This window comes from Nannobrachium achirus, assembly GCF_963921795.1.
Source record: "Nannobrachium achirus genome assembly, chromosome: 9".
NCBI lineage: Eukaryota > Metazoa > Chordata > Actinopteri > Myctophiformes > Myctophidae > Nannobrachium > Nannobrachium achirus.
The window spans coordinates 35,138,652-35,156,182 of NC_137818.1; the positions used below are offsets into that span (position 1 = coordinate 35,138,652).

The window sequence follows — 17,531 nt, forward strand, 5'->3', positions numbered from 1 at the left end:
AAAACATACCCATCACAGTACTGTGTCTGTGTCTATTTGTGTCTCTGTGTTCTCGATACATGTGTGTTTTAAGGATTTTGTCAGTGACATTTAATCTATAACCAGTCTACTCAATGAAAAAGTGTGTGTGCGTGCGTGCTTTTGTGCATGTGCGTCTGTTAAGGATTTAATGCACATGGTATTTAAGACAAGCTGTGTGTGTGTGTGTGTGTGTGTGTGTGTGTGTGTGTGTGTGTGTGTGTGTGTGTGTGTGTGTGTGTGTGTGTGTGTGTGTGTGTGTGTGTGTGTGTGTGTGTGTGTGTGTGTGTGTGTGTGTGTGTGTGTGTGTGTGTGTGTGTGTGTGTCTAATGTCAGAGAGAGAGAGAATGGAGCGGAGGTAGAGAGGCAGAAATAGGGTTGTGTTGATAACGATAAGGACAGATAAAAGAGACAAATAAATGAAGTGAGCTTGAAAGAGTGAGCTTGAAGGACGCAGAGAGGGAGGGAGGGAGGGAGGGAGGGAGATTAAGAAAGAGGTTTTGAAGGACAGTTGGACAGACAGTTGAAGCAAGACAGAGACACAGAGAAGATGTATGCCAGCTCGCTGTGTTTGTACTTTCTATTCTGAGCTAAAACACACTCCTCTCTATTTATAGTTGAACTAGTACTAAGGGAACAGGAAACGATAAACAACCAGACTGATGAACTGACAGACAGGGTCCCACATAAATGATGTGTGAGAGAGAGAGACGGACGGACGGAGAAACATAGATAATCAACTTTATTTATTTATGTTGTATTATTTATGTAATCTATTTATAAGACGACTAAGATATTATGAGGCAATACAGACAGACAAGGGATGCGCCGATACCGTATCGGTTATCGGGTCCCGATATTACTTAATTAATGTATCGGATATCGGACACGATAATCTATCGGACACGATAATCTTTTTTAAAAGTCTCTGGCTTATGAATATACAAAATAATCACGCAATTGTAAGCCCATAACCAAACGTAATAAGCATATATTATTAAATAAACGATATCCCACAATCTTATCCAGCAAACGGTTTTTCGTCGCGCCTCCACTCTTGTCTCACAAGATACAAGACGCAAGTTGCCGTTGCATTTTGCACTCATTGCACTGACTGCACTCTGAATTTGAATTGAAGCCTATCCTGCAATTATTTAATGGCTTTAATTGAAAGGTGATGCATTTATTTTCAAAATGAATATATCGGATCGGATCGAAATTGAAAAAACCTGTAACGGTGCATTCCTACGACAGACTGACAGATACTGTACATCTGTCCAAGTTAAGCCTGTTTTCAGCAAACAGTGAATGTACAGTATAGAGCCCCGACCGATATATCGGTCAATTCGATATATCGGTCGTTTTGGAGCAATCGGAAGGGTATCGAACATCGGTGAATTATTCCACAGATATCCGATATATTAAATGTTTGGATAAAAGACACATACTACTTAATTCATAAACGAGACAAAACACAGCAGAACCCCCAAATTAAAAGAGTATTATTATCCAACAAGCAATAGAAATTGATAACTGCGACCAAACTCAAAGTTTGACATGAAAAGCACAAAAAAAAGCAATAATCTGACCATTTATCCGAGGGGCGAGCAGTCAATTAAATGATCTTAAATGAATAAAAAATGATTTTTACAAAACATCGGTATCGGTATCGGTGCTCTAGCACTCTCCAACATCGGATATCGGTATCGGTCGAAAAAAATGGTATCGGTCGGGCTCTAGTACAGTAGAACGAATCTGAACAATGGAGAGAAAAGAAAGAGGAGCATGTGGATAAATACAGGGCAATAAATAGAAGTGTAAGGTAACAAAGTGAAATCTTCAAATATGGAGAGAGCGAGAGGATTCTGGGAGATTGCAGAAACGTAGCTCAATAAGAGATAAGGAATAGTACATGAGAGTGCAGTCATGATAAAAGTAGCCAGTGGTTACTTATCATTATTGTAAAACTGGAGCACTGAGACTATAATGTGTTTGTATTGGTTATTTTCATCTATTATTAGCCTCCTTTATCCCTCACTCATTTGACGTTTTCACCAGCCCAGCTGAATTCATTTAGCCTTTCCCCCTGCTGGGAAATATGTGACTCCTCTCTCCTGTCTCACAGATCCAAGGAAGAAAATCACACCCAGTATGAAGTGAGCGGTGCCTTTGAGCAGTTTTAAACTATATGAATTCTTGTGTTGTCCATTAATGTCAAGGTTGCTCAACAGTGTACTGCATAATGTACATACCTACACATACATACACACTCGGTCACTGCTCAAAACAACTGTCCTAGTGCTGCCACAGCTATAGTCTGATGGTTGGACAGATAGCAACTAGTATGTTGGACAGCTAGTAGTAGTAGTATTAGCTAGTCTGGTTGGACTGCTATTGTTTTGTGTGTGTGTGTGTGTGTGTGTGTGTGTGTGTGTGTGTGTGTGTGTGTGTGTGTGTGTGTGTGTGTGTGTGTGTGTGTGTGTGTGTGTGTGTGTGTGTGTGTGTGTGTGTGTGTGTGTGTGTGAAGTTAGACAGGAAACGGGGATATATGGATGGGGAATGACACGCAGCAAAGGCAGTCAGGATGGGGACTTGAACCCACAACACACTGTCAGGCTTTGCTAGGGCAGCTAGGCCAGGGGACCAGGCCTGGATAGCTAGTCTTAATGGTTAGACCGCACTAGTCCAATAATGCTACGCTGGATATTGGATAATACACTTAAGGCATATCGGCATTCAAACTGTCTAACTCTAAAACGTCAACTTGTGTTGTTTTGGGGAATTCATTAGACTAGTGCAGTGTTGTAGTTCAGGGTGTGGTCTTTTGGAGCGTGTGGTTGCCTCTAAGCAATTAGCATACCTTGTGAGTTCTTCTCTGTCTTGTTTTGTTAAATTGCCCTAGGTCAGGGCGTTTGACTGAAGTGATGATGGTTGGTTTGTGGTGTTTTGTATTGTTCTGAATCTGAACCTAAAATCAGAAAGTAATAAGTTACAACTGTAGTAAGTTGCAACATCTCCACATCTCACACACACATGCTGTACTATGTTATATATTGTGAGTAGTGAGTACTGTAGTGGGTGAGTCACTTACTTTTACTGTACATGGTCACATAGAATCTACACCGTTGATTGGAATGGTAGGCTATCTAAGCAGTCTACACATTCTCTTCTCTCCCTCTTTCTTTCACTAACACTGATAGTGAGTCAGCAATTAGCTTGACATTTCCCTGGGAACCTTAAAAGTTTTCAACTCTATAAATAACGTCGTCCTCTCTATCTGATCAGCCAATCGGCATCCTTCATCAGCACTGGAATGTTCCCGTGGTTCCCACAGCGTTCCAGAATACTGTGTGTTCCCATGGAAATGGAACGCCTTGACGTTCCATCTCCGTGTCTGAACTCGAAGCGTTTCGTTTCCTTGTCCAGTGTCAAATGGAAGACAACACTGACCACTGTCTAGTCTACATGTTTTAATAGTCTGATATTAATTGTATTTGTATGATGGGTTTCCAGTCAACAACAAATCAAATACAGCAGTAGCACCTTAAACACAAATTCAGGTTATTTGCTGTTTTGGGGAGTACAGAGCTGTGTAAACATCAACATCATTAGTCAGTTTTAACAGGAGGCAACACGCATGTTGCCATGGAATGTTTCCCCTCCCCAAAATGAAAACATTCCATAGAACATGGTGTGCTGTGGAATGAGCCATGGGAACCAATGGAAGTGAAATATTTGGTCATGGAATACAGTGTCCAGTCTGCAGATGCTGATATCATCATCAGTATTTTGTTCTTAATTCATTACTGACTCTCTGCATCTATTCTCTCCCCCTCCCCATTTCTCCCTTCCTCTTCCTCTTCCTCTCTATACTTCTGCCCCCTGCCCGTACCCCCATATCTCCTTGTTTCTTGTGTCCAACTCTGTCTTTTTCTCTTTCTAGAAGTCGTAACCTCTCAGGTTCTCCTCGACCACGTGTGGCCAAGAAGGTTCACTTCATCAAGAACATGAGACAGTATGACACACGTGGCAGCAGGTATACACGCATACGCACACCACACGCACGCACGCACGCACGCACGCACGCACGCACGCACGCACGCACGCACACACACACACACACACACACACACACACACACACACACACACACACATTTGAATTATTTATTTTATTTGGATCTTCACAGAAAGCACAATACAGATTTTCTAATTTCATTAATGAACACTATATATTGGGTATTTGGGATATCTTGCAGTGAATTGACATGCGTGTCATTATGATCAAACCAGTCAAGTTTTACAGTGCTGTGTTCACGCACGCACGCACGCACGCACGCACGCACGCACACACACACACACAGGCCAGTTGTCCTGGTCTTTTCTTAAATTTCTAACTCATTTGAATCATCTGGGTGACACTGGGTGTAGAGTTCAGCCAGCTCAGCCCGTTCACTGCCCTGAGGGTCACGGAAGAATAAGTCTGAGTCTATTTCAAAACATTTGCATTTTTGAAAATAGACTCTGCTGTAGTTAAAAGAGGAAGACAGTTATTATTGGGTTGTGGTGCTAGAGCCAAAAATCTATAACAAGAACGCACTCTTGAGTGGAGCGCAGACAACCACCAAGGCAACGCAAATATGATCTGAATCTGTCAATTTCTGTACAATTTCACAAAGGCAAACATACAATAGGATAGTTTCATTGGTATGTAAATATGATCTAAATGGCCAAAGTAATCAGTATGTCTTCAATTTAATTATGTTATAACTAAAGAATAATCAAACTTTAATGCACGTGCCATGTTTTCAGTCAACTCCCTCCCCACCAGTGGGACTACAACTTCATTCACTGGAGCAGTTCCTTGTTGATAGTAATGTTAATCTATATTTATTATTTAACTAATTTAAGTCTTGTTATATAGTACTTTATCATTGATATTGATAATATAAATCTTTATATATGTGATAAATGACCACCCAGGCCAGCATTTGTCTTTAGTCAAGGGCTGGTGTATCAGCCCGAGTCATAAACCATGGCCAATGCTTCTGTATATATAGCCTTAAGCCCTATTCAATATTGTCTATATACAGTACAGTGCACTGTATATATACAGACAATATATTGACATTACGGAAAGCGCCTGGTGGCATTTTCCACTGGAATTTCCCAGGCTGAGTAGGCAACAGGGGTGTGTGACTGTGTGGCTGGGGCATGAGGGCATGAGACACATGTATAATGTGTGCGTGGGAGAGGGTTGGTTGACTGCAGATGGGAGAAAAGCAGAGGGAGTGAGGAGAGGAGAGGGTCATTTATCCTCTGGAGCCTCTAGCTGCTCCACTGGGAGAGAGGAGAGAAAGTAGGGATGAGACCGAGGAGAGAGAGAGTTGATGGAGGAGAGAGAAAGAGTTGATAACCAGGAGACAGTGATGAGGAAGGAAAGAGAGATAGACAAGGACAGTGTTCAGTGGAGGAGGTCAACACGCACACATGCGTGCTCACACACACGCCTAATTGTGTGTGTGTGCGTGCGTGCGTGTGTGCGTGCGTGCGCATGACATGTTTCCAAAGCAGAAGTTGTTGTCATACAAATCTGTCCCTGAGGCTAGCGGGACCCAGTAGATTAAACTGGTGGTATCTCATTATAAAACTGATTAGATCCAGTGTGAAAGGTTAGGTCATTGTTTAACTGATAAATTAGGCAAGTGATTAGAACGTTATTTAAAGCCTGCTCAACACACCAACCTGGCACTAAAATGTTTTGTCATTTAAATGATAAATGATTTTTTTGTTTGTTATTGATTTTATTGTGTGTCTCAGTAGGTGAGTGAGGCACCAACACTGTCAGAGTTTGGGATTCCATCCACTTAATGATGTTAACAGTGCTAGTGTAAACTTGAATATGTGGTCCATCATGTTGGGGTTTCTTGCTTAATGTGGTCCATATTATTGCATTCAGTTATAATGACAAGATGGAACTTTTATAATACTTTTACATTTGTCATTATGATGTTTGTCTTTGTGGCAAAGAAACACTTTTACCATTTTTCATTGTTATCTATGTCCATATACCGGTCCTCACTGAAGCCTGATTTATACTTGCTTGCGTGTGTGTTGCACAATGATAATAGCTCAAGCTACAAGCTACAAGTTCACTGTGACTTGTGTTGAGCTTGTAGATTGGCTGTTTACGGTACATGAAATCAGAAAAGTAGTACAGCTCCCTGAGGGAGTCCGCTCAACAACTTATGGGAAGTGGCTCAGTATAAATAAGTCAGCTCCCTTTTGTAGTCGCTCTCACATTTTAACTTTGTTCACATGCTGTGATATACCCTGCCCACAACGAGTAAAGTCAAGTGTCACTTAAGTGTGTGTGTGTGTGTGTGTGTGTGTGTGTGTGTGTGTGTGTGTGTGTGTGTGTGTGTGTGTGTGTGTGTGTGTGTGTGTGTGTGTGTGTGTGTGTGTGTGTGTGTGTGTTCTCCAGAATCGTGCTCATCTGTGCCAAGCGGTCTCTGTGTGCTGCCTTCTCAGTGCTACCCTATGGAGAGAGCTTTCATATCAGGTACACACACACACACACACACACACACACACACACACAGAAACGTCACACAACGTACTGTATGCATACATTTACAGGCTGATGTACTGTACAGGCATTCGTAACATTTCTACACTTTACACAAATGTAGTCTCACACACACACACACAAACAGGAAAAGGGATGACGTGCACGGTCAGTGGAGGAAGATGACAAAGAGAGGGGAGGTTGAGTAATTCTCACAGGAGGAGGAGAGGCGGAAGAGAGAGAGGGATGAGGTGGTTTCTCACACGGAGAAGAGGAGGAGAGGAAAGAGATGACTAGTTTTTCACAGAGAGGGAGATTTTAGGAGGGAGTGATGTAAAGTCTCACAGGAGGAGAAGGAGGGAGAGAGAGAGACGGAAAGGAAAGGGGTAGCTAGCTGTATTTTCCCACACATGCCTCAGACCCCGGGCCGTTTTCCTATTGCCTGGCACCACACACACACACACACACACACACACGCACACACACACACACGCACACACACACACACTCTGCATAACAGCTCATCCGCTCTGCCAGCGAGCGAGCGTTCTGACCACGATGTCGCGCGAAAAACTTCATATCGAGCGTCGGCCATTGCGTTGCGACGTAGCCTAAACCAATGAATCACATAAATAAATAAATAAATAAATATAAAAAGTGTTTGGGGGGGGCAGGACATGGCCGCAAAACCTCGCTCAAATAGACTCTGCGAGCGAATATAGGAGGGGTGGACGACGTTGCTGCACGACGCGTTGTCGCTCGTGCTACGTCGGTGCGGTCTCATTGAAACAAATGTATTTTAATGAGATTTCATCGCTCGCGGCGTGGGCAGTGCAGAGAGTCAGTGACACACAAACAAACCCACACCTGATACACTCATGTACTATAACTCACACATTAACATTTGTATAGAAAGACACACATGTGGTCTAATAAACACCCATATTGGGTGGTGCAGTGGTAAAAGTACCTGCCCAAGCAGCCCAACAACACAGAGTCCAGAGGTTCAGCTCGGCACTGCGGTGCATCTGGCATCTGTTTTTGTCGAGTGTTTATACGAACACGATTGGCCCGTGTTCGGAGGAGGGAGGGAGGGAGGCATACTCCTTCGGGCTGGGGCGGCAGCTGTCTGCAGGGAGCCGCGGGCCGGGCGGGAGGAGTAGGGCGGAGGTGCTATGTCCTCCCGGCGGGGTCTCCCTACACTACTGGCAGGTGAGCCAGAAGGGTACAACAGAAGTAACACAGTTTGTGGGGAGGAATTCATTGTCTAAATTACAAAATTGAGGAGAAAAAGAATCATAAATAAATGCGTAAAAGTAAAGATTGGAATAAAAGTAACCTGCACTTAATATAATCGGTCTGTCTTTCTGTTTGTCAGTGATCCAATGTTAAATCATCCTAGAAGGAGACATTCTTCAGGTAACATCTCCACCACTCTGGAGATGTTACCTGGACTGGAGGGCTTTCAGCTGGATCCATATGGCAAGGTACACACGCACGCACACACACACACACGAACACACACACACAGAATACACACCGAGTGCAGTACATGTACGTGTACACATACTGTAGATATACCAGATAGATAGGTTGATTGATTAAAACACTGTTTATCTCATTGCCTTTTTCCATCTCTGTGTATCTCATGCCCCTCTGTCTGTCTGTCTCTCTCTCTCTCTCTCTCTCTCCATTAAGACGGTGTCGTACGCCCGGTTTCTGTACCCTACCAATGCTCTGGTGAGACAGAAGCAGTCCTCAGCAGGAGACCTCACGCTGGCTGTGTCCAGGAGCACACACAGCATGCCTGGACCTGGACGCTCACACGCACACACTGTAGGACTGGACCTAGGTACAGCACGCACACACGCACGCACGCACACACCTTTTCCATAATTGACGACTAGCTGGTCATTGTTGAGAAATAAACTCTGACAGGATGACTGACCCCTCCGCTTTGCGTCGGATTCTATTCAATTAATTATCCAGCTCATTCCATGGCTACTTCACTCAACCACTGCCTTAATGACGAGTTTGGCGACCATTTAATTAATTAGATTAACTCTAAAACGCTGTTCTGATGTTTTTTTAGGGCTTTTATGCCTTTATTGGATAGGACAGTAGACTGACAGTAACTTTCAGTTACTGCATTGTATATTTCTCGCTTCAAATATTTTCAAAAACATTCTTGAGAGCAATGTTAAGCTGTAAATTACACTGTGTGTTGCCATGTTGGATGCGGCACAAAATCAAGCAGCGCAGCAGGTGCTCTGAGCCTTTGATTAGCCAGCGGTCATGTTATTGAGCTCAGTGGTCATTATTCAGAAATAACATTGACCAATCAGAATCAAGCATTCAACCAATCCGTGTAATAAACTGAGTCACTACAGACAAACTCAGAGGAGAAAGAGAGAGAGAGAGGATTAGAGTTTGGGAGGGGGGTCCTGATGACTGTTATCACAGCTGTGAGGACAATATCCTCTCAGCCTCTCATCTACTGTAAGCACTTAAAGCAAACACAAGTTGAACTTGAACACACACACACACACACACACACACACACACACACACACACACACACACACACACACACACACACACACACACTCGCTCTCTCTCTCAGCTTAAACATTCCAATGATGTCACTGACCCTGTGTTGATCCCACTGATGCAGTGTGTAGTACATTGCGATGCAATTCACTAACCACTTGCATACGTGCACAGATGGTCATGCACTAAAAATACACTGGACCACACATACATACATACTACACTGTAGTGTACATACATACATACATATTACACACACACACACACACACACACACACACACACACACACACACACACACACACACACACACACACACACACACACACACACACACCAGCTGGCATGGGAGGGGGATGAATAGATTAGAACAGTGTGTGTGCACGACTGCATGTGAATTGTATACACATGTTTCATATATACATGTCCACATAAAATATTGTTTGTGTGTGTGTTTATGTGTGTGCAGGTGTAGACGATGTGTCGGACTACGACCCCAACATCCTCAGTGATCCTCAGTGGCCGTGTGGAAAACACAAGAGAGTTCTCATATTCGCCTCTTACATGGTAAGTGTGTGTGTGCACATGGGTGTGTGTGTGTCTAACTGCATGTGTTCTGTCAGAACAGAGTTAGAACAGAGAGTTTTACCATTCAGCCTTTCTAATGCCATAACTCATAATTCACATAAACATGTCAAGAGAGTGAGGGGCGGATGGAACAAAGGGGAGTCAAATAAAGAACAGGGAGTCAGAGGCAAGGGGAAAGAGGATTAGAGGTCTATAGGAAGAGGAAATGAAAAGGATAGAGCTGATTAGAGGATGGAAAAAAGCAGTGGAATCTCACACATACAGTACACACACACACACACGCACCGCACGCACGCACGCACACACGCGCGCGCACACACACACACACACACACACACACACACACACGCACACACGCACACACACATGCCTTTTTGACATCAGCTGAATTATTCCATAGGCTGAAGATTTAAGCTCATCCCTGAACAGGGCTGAATTAGCACACAGGCACACACTCTATAAACCTACACAGAGTACAGTAAATTCTCTGTTAAGTGTCTCTACACAGTATCTCTACTTGGTGAAAGACATCAGTTGAACTCGCAGTTTCCTGCTGGTACTGGAGACACACTACACACAATACTTTAATATTCTACAGTTAACTGGATCTATACTCTTCCTGGAGACCCAGAACTGTTAGAATAGAAAGCTAGTAGTCTTAATGGAGAACCACTTGGCTGCTTAATCTGTACATGTATTGTAATACACTGGCCGTTGGGTTGTGCTTTTTGAGTAAAGCAGTAGATGATATGTTAATTGTATGTTAATTATAACATTTATGTCCTCTCACATCTCTTTCTCTCTCTCTCTCTCTCTCTTTCTCTAGACCACAGTAATAGAGTATGTAAAACCATCTGACTTAAAGAGGGACATGAATGAGACATTTAAAGAAAAGTATCCTCACATCAAACTGACACTCAGCAAGATACGCAGGTAAACTCACACGTTTTACGCTTAAATCCTAGTCCAATAAAGTGAACAAAGCTTTTGGCAACAGTGTGCAGTTATCTTCTCCTTATGTTCAATTGTTAAACCATGCAGAATACAGCCTTTATTTGCCCAGGGTGTGATAAAAGGTATAATCCCTCGGGCAATACAAGCAAGAAAAAGTGACACTGTGTGCAGAATTCTCACCGTGAGCAAATGTGATTACATCACCCTCACTGCAATCAAATCATCCTCCTGCTGCAAATGGTTTGGTAGAATTCATGGCTGTGGAGACGGTGGAGTTTATCCAGGTGCAAAGGAACCCCACAAAGAAAAGAAAAAAACAGGCTATGGGTGTACCGGTGTAGCATATCTGAAGGTTTGTGCTAATATTAGTCTTTGACTAATGGCTTGTTCTGACTTGGTAGAACTGATATGGCAGCCTTCAGTTAGATATCTCAGGCATACCCGAATGCTTAGTCAATCATCTATATAGAATTAGGAATTAAAGGCAGCACAGACCTTACAACTGCAGCCCTGGACTTATTTTACAGAATAAAACATGATTTTAACCAATTGGTGTTGGAATGTTATACTTGCACACATCTTCTGTGGTTGAAGGTGGTCTCCCTACTCTTCCATTAGGAAATCTTAAAGGGGAGAACCTTTGATTGATGTTGGGGTTTGGCTTGCAAAGTACACTTTGATGATGTCATCCAAGTTTACTTTGCAAGCCAAACCCCACAATCAATCCTCCAGTTCTTGGCAACACAGAAGGGTGGAGGACCTTTTTCTTATTTCCACACAACAACTCCAAGGTATACAGTATTAATGATATACTGTAGTTGATTGTTGAACTCTGTCGGGTAAGAAACCTATAGGTTGACAACGTCAATAAAGTTATTTGAAGCAGACGGCACACCGGTTTGGACAGATATGCTACCATCTTTGTCTTAGTTCAGACATCATTGCAATTACAATTAATTGTGATGTCTGTTATATAATTTGTGATATCGTCACTGTGAATGAAGAATCCAAAAATAAAGAAATTATGAGATTGATTTGAAGAAAATATGGGTCTAAGATTAACAGCAAAACGATATCAACTCCCACACAACACGTATGTCCAAGTGTCCTGTATCCAGTTGTGTCTTCAGTTCTTCCAAAAAACAGCATTCTGTATGCTATCGGGTACAAACAGTTTCATTCATGAACCAGGAACACGCTTGGTTGAGCTTGTGTTGAACCGCACGCGCACACACCCTGGCACACTGTGTGTAAACAGTCTCATGCATGAACAAATGTTTTAAATAATCAAGTTTGAGTGAGAAAGCTGTGTTATGGAAGTGTTGAGGATATAAGACACTTGGACTGTACTGCGAGTGTTGTTTTGATATAATTTTGCTATTGTTAATTTCTTGCACCACTATTCAGTTTGTCAATTCTTTGCTTTTGGATCTTGATTCATTCACTGTGAAGGAATGCGAGAAAAACTAAAGTAACTCTTACGCTCTCTGTTGCTCTATTGTTCTCATGGTCTTTCTTACGTTGTCTTGGGAGAAAGTGAAGAGAGGTATTAGCTCTCTCTTCGCCTTTTTGGAGCTGTGTGCAGCTCCCTATACGTGGCTGTGTGGGTCTGTCTGTGTGTCTGTCTGTGTGTATGTAGCCTGACTTCGGCGCGTAACTAGTGCCGCACCATTTACGCCACTCGCGCAATATATACATAAAAATGTGCGGCTCGGCCAGGAATGGTGTTCTATTACCTTTCGTTCCGATCCGCCTTACCATGCCGACGTAATCGGCAAAAAACTACGCTTAATTGTCCCCATTGACTTATAATGGGACAATGCAAGAAATCACTTTCAAGTATTTTTCTCTCGTAAACCATAGGAGCTACAGTTTCAAACCTCGGAGAGGAGATTCATAATGATTTTAAGAATGAATCGAAAAATAATTACATCACTCGGCCTCATGGTGGCGCTATAACGGCCCACTTTACGTTTTGCCCCGTAACTCTTGAACCGTAGATCGGAAAATTAAAATTCTTTTTTCCCTGGATTCCTTGGGTCAAGACGCATCTCCCCATATAGGCCACGCCCATTTGCGCCAGGATAGATTTTCCGCCATCTTGAATTTTCTCCAAAACACACTTTTTGCTCCTTTTCCTACATATTTTCTTCAAATGTTACTAAAATCGGTACACATGATCTACACACACACACACACACACACACACACACACACACACACACACACACACACACACACACACACAGCTCCACTTCACACGGGTGTGATTTTTTCCTCTACCTCTCTCACACTCATTCACTCATTGTGTCTCTTTCTCTGTTTCTGTCTACCTCGGTTGTCCAGTCTGAAAAGAGAGATGTGTGCCGTCAGGGAGGACTGTGGCCTACAGCCAGTTACCATAGCGATGGCATTTGTGTACTTTGAGAAGCTTGTGCTGCAGGGAAGGCTCAACAAACACAACAGGTAACTATATCTATAAATTGCAGAAACCTTGATGTACTGTTAGGTTGTCCCGGGCATAACTCGGGCAACGTCAAACTGAACCCAGATGACCCCGGGGGTGTGCAGTGATATCTCGCCAGTAGTACTAGTTGGGTCATGATAAGTTCTTTAATCACTTTAACCTGATTTTATACATCAGCTGTTCGAAAATAGCCAATCTACAAGCTCATGTGACATGTTGGGATCAGCTATTTTCAATAAATCTTGAAAGACTTTGGAATACAAATATTAGCACAAATATTTTTGGTGGATCTCTCTGGCACAACATCTTTTCATATGGGGGTATGCAGGAAATACATTTCAATGTGCATGTCCTTGACAATGTAACATGATGTGATCTCAAACCTACTGAGTCATAAGTATGTGTCTGTGCCTAAATGTCATCAGTGGGGTTGTGATGTTGTTGTCTTTGACAGGAAGCTGGTGTCAGCTGCATGTGTCCTATTGGCTGCCAAGATCAGCAGTGACCTCAGGAAACAGGAGGTCAAACACCTCATTGATGTAAGACACACACACACACATATGCACGCACACACACACACACACACGCACGTACGCACGCACGCACGCACGCACGCACGCACGCACGCACGCACGCACGCACACACACACACACACACACACACAAAACACTCATGCATACATCACACAAATATTCTGCATGGTGTTGTAGTTGCAATAAAATAAAAATCTCTCATAGAATGAAAAGTTTCTCATAGAATGAAAAGTCTCTCATAGCCCAACGCACAATTCCCAGATCACGATGAGCCCATAAAGTATCAGGGACGGCACTAAAGATATAGATTACAGACCGTGGAGACTGGGGTTCGATTCCTCCACAGTCTCTCCAGCTTGGCTGGGAACACCAACGAACACAAGTGGCTGTGTTGGCAAGCCGCTAGACCAATAACCAACAGCATACTGTAACTGTTCAACACAGTAATATACTCACACACAGACACAGAGCTGACACAAAGCAGACACGCCACCAGCAGGAAGCGTTTAACACACAGACCCACCAGGCACGATAGTTCAGTACAGATCAAATTATACATGCTGGTTAAGGCTGAGTATGATGGAAGGAATTAAATTAAAGATGAATGATTCACAAGTGCAGAAGTGTGACAGCTAAGCTGTGCCTGTGAATCCGTATCTCTCACACCCTGAACTGAAGTGTAGGCTATGAATATTGATGATAAGATTATGTTTCTTGTAATTTTAGGTACAATACACAGATTGTTGTAAATATTTAAGATGAACACAGTTCATTTCTCTTCATCTATCTATATAAAAACTATCAATAACATAAAGCAGGAACTTACAGTACTAGAATTTAAGAGTCCCCACAGTCATATCCGTCTTTCTTTCTTACTCATTTTCTTTCCCAATTGTATGATGCCTTTGTAGTTTGCACAGTTTTTAAATCCAGTTTTTAAATCCAGTTTTTAAATCTTTTATGTCCTTTCTTGCTTTGTCTGCCTATCTCTCTCTCTCTGTCTCTGACTGTCTCTCTGTCTTTCTGTCTGTATCCATGTAGAAACTAGAGGAGCGTTTTAGAATCAGTAGAAGAGACTTAATACCATTTGAGTTCACCATCTTGGTCGCCCTGGAGATGGCGCTCTACCTCCCTGAGAGCAAAGTCTTGCCACACTACCGACGCCTGGTACAACAGAAGCCATTATAGCCGCGTCCGGCTCTCTGGCACAAGCGCACACTGATCTTTAGGCTTTTCAGTGTGCACCTCTAGCACCTTACGACTCTCTGATCACAACTCATTTCAGCATAAATATCGTCGTTGTCTGGTAGAAACCTTGTATGTCCAAAACCGTTTGGTTTGTATTTATCATTTAAAAAAAATTATTTAAACTAGTGAAAACAGCCGATCTACACGCACACAACGCCTCGCACCGCGAGGCGTTTTGTGCTTGTAGATCGGCTGCTTTCACTACTTTCGTAATACAGCCTTGTATGATGAAGCGGGGCTTTGCTTTGCGAATAAATTTGAAACTTGGAGATACAAGGTTTCTGCCCGACAGTGACGATATGCATCCTGGCTCAAAGACGTCGTCACAGGAATGTCTTCTTCAACATGGTCAGTCCTGGTGTTGCCTGGCTCAGTATAGCACAATGGCATTACAGGAACCCTCATCCTCCCTCCTCAACACTGAGCAACACTGTGATTGACTGACTTGCACAAACCTGTATTGGCACCTTATGCTCAATGGCACAGTGACAATATGGGACTCATCCCCTTCTTGTAGTTTCCTTTGGACTGACCCACTCCCAGTCATTTCCCCTGACAGCCTTCTTCACCAGTAGTTTGTTGTTGTTTTGTATCTACATCTTGTATCTTGTACTCTGATACCATCCCTCATTCCCCCTATGACAGAATCTAATTCTAGCATAGTGATATTCTACAGTTTGCCTCCCTCTAGTGGTCTCTTTGTGCCACAGTTTTCCCTAGGAAATGATCTGTCAGAAAGTCAAACAAAAACCTCCATTTCATTACTGACGTTTTTGTGTTTGTTTTTGCATTATCAATCATTTAAATCACACGTTTGCTAGAGACAGGGAATAGAACTGTGAAATCACATTGACATCAGCCCACATGTCAATAATGAACTCACGACAACACTTGCCTGTAACGAACTGACGAATAGCTTCCTGAACGTTTAAACGACTGGTGGGAATACACTGTGTTAACCTCCTTATTTAACCTTGTACCACTGTGAAATAGATCTACCACAAATACTTTTCTACTACATATACGTCCATGTATGCAGTATATACTTTCCTTTTATTAAAATGTTATTTATTCTTTTTTACTTTACTGCAGATGGATAATCATGTAATTTTATTTTTGCACTTTTGCTTTTATGCTTCACAATCCTATATCTTATTCTAGCACTCCTTTTGAGGAGAATAATTATAATATATTTTTTTAATGTGTGCGTGTGTGTGTGTGTACCACTACCTACTGTACATGACGGTGTCCTGCAGGTTGAAATAAGTGACTAAAGTAACTTTTCAAAAAAGAAAAGCTTTGATTGAAAAGAGTTTTGAGATTTTGTTCATTAAGGGAACACCTATAACCACAACTTTGTAAGTGGTGCCAGGCACAACAAACTCTTCCCCTTCACAGAACAGGTGGGAAAGCTATGCAGTGCAATACCTAGCCGGTTGAGTGTCTAAGCAGAAGTATCTGAATTTGGTCGGACTCGGAAGAACTACTCAAGGAAATCACATTGAGCCTTTACAAATGTGATTACATTCTCTGTGAATGAAACGATTGTTGGGAAAATTTACCGTAGTTTCTGATAGTTCTGCCTCTATAGACTCTCTGCATTAGGTTGTGAGTCGTGACCAGGCTTTTCTCCTCGGAGATGAGTAAAGTTTTTGTCGAGGAGCCCCTTGAAAACGAGATCTCAAGCGGATTATCCTCTAGTGAAAATTTGAAATAAACGCAGGCTGGGAATGAGGCTAGGGGTAAGGTAACCAATAAGGTAAAATAAAATAAAGCATTTAAAACATCACTGAGAGAACCCTCTTCAGAACATAAGTTACATAAGTTCAGGTAGCACAGTGACTTAAAACAAAGTATTTGGACCAGATATCTAATAAACTATAGAAAGAAATGCCATCTTGGAGGCTTCAATGCGGATGGAGCCAAATGCAATTCAGATGTGTTACGTGTACCTCTTACAGCAAATTATTACTCCAAAGTATTTTGTCTGCATGTTGGTTGTTTTGTTAATTTTTAAGCTGACTTCCAGTATCTGGCTCTTACTCTGACTTCCACTGACTTTATTCATCAACTAAATGTCATATATAATGGGATATCTGTAGATTCAAACCTAGATTCATCACATGCATCTTAGAGCTTGAGGTATAACCCACGGACAGTTGTTCCTCTAGAGTAGCCTATTCGATTCCAAATGACACACAGGCCTGTTCCTAGTGATGTAACAAGCTAGTTGAGAGACCAGATCAAAGAGACTGAGAACAACGCTGCTTTAAGCAAAAAGAAAACTGCTTTCACAAGTCAATGGTTACAATTCGGAGATACACAGCAGCTAAAACAGGGTTTTACTTAAGTATTCCGCTGATGGCTCGAAGTATACCAATCTTGTGACAAATTGTTTTGAGGGATTCTCTAGTTCTTTGTGTTACTGTAGCCGGCTCTTGGGCTTGGTAACGTCTTATGGACATTGAAAATTACCCTCAAATGTCTCTTGGGCTAGCAAGATTCATGCACTGACTCTACAATATAGAACATTATTGATTAGAATTGTACTTCTCAATCAGCAAAATTCCCAGTGTTAGTTATTTTAATAATGTTTTTTCAAGTC

The 17,531-nt window shown here is 42.3% G+C and overlaps 1 protein-coding gene across 1 annotated transcript in view; it reads left to right on the forward strand.

The window, feature by feature from the left end:
* The window catches only part of cables2b (Cdk5 and Abl enzyme substrate 2b), a gene marked incomplete at its 5' end in the record, with an annotated part of 22,156 nt that extends 7,123 nt beyond the window's left edge, over positions 1-15,033 (forward strand). The window contains 9 exons of the mRNA XM_080733561.1: positions 3,962-4,054; positions 6,502-6,579; positions 7,964-8,072; positions 8,284-8,437; positions 9,605-9,702; positions 10,550-10,656; positions 13,024-13,143; positions 13,599-13,683; positions 14,720-15,033. Coding sequence (XP_080589687.1) covers positions 3,962-4,054; positions 6,502-6,579; positions 7,964-8,072; positions 8,284-8,437; positions 9,605-9,702; positions 10,550-10,656; positions 13,024-13,143; positions 13,599-13,683; positions 14,720-14,866 — 991 coding nt within the window. The 3' untranslated portion in view covers positions 14,867-15,033. The remainder of the gene's footprint in view (positions 1-3,961; positions 4,055-6,501; positions 6,580-7,963; positions 8,073-8,283; positions 8,438-9,604; positions 9,703-10,549; positions 10,657-13,023; positions 13,144-13,598; positions 13,684-14,719) is intronic.
* Positions 15,034-17,531: the final 2,498 nt, after the last annotated feature.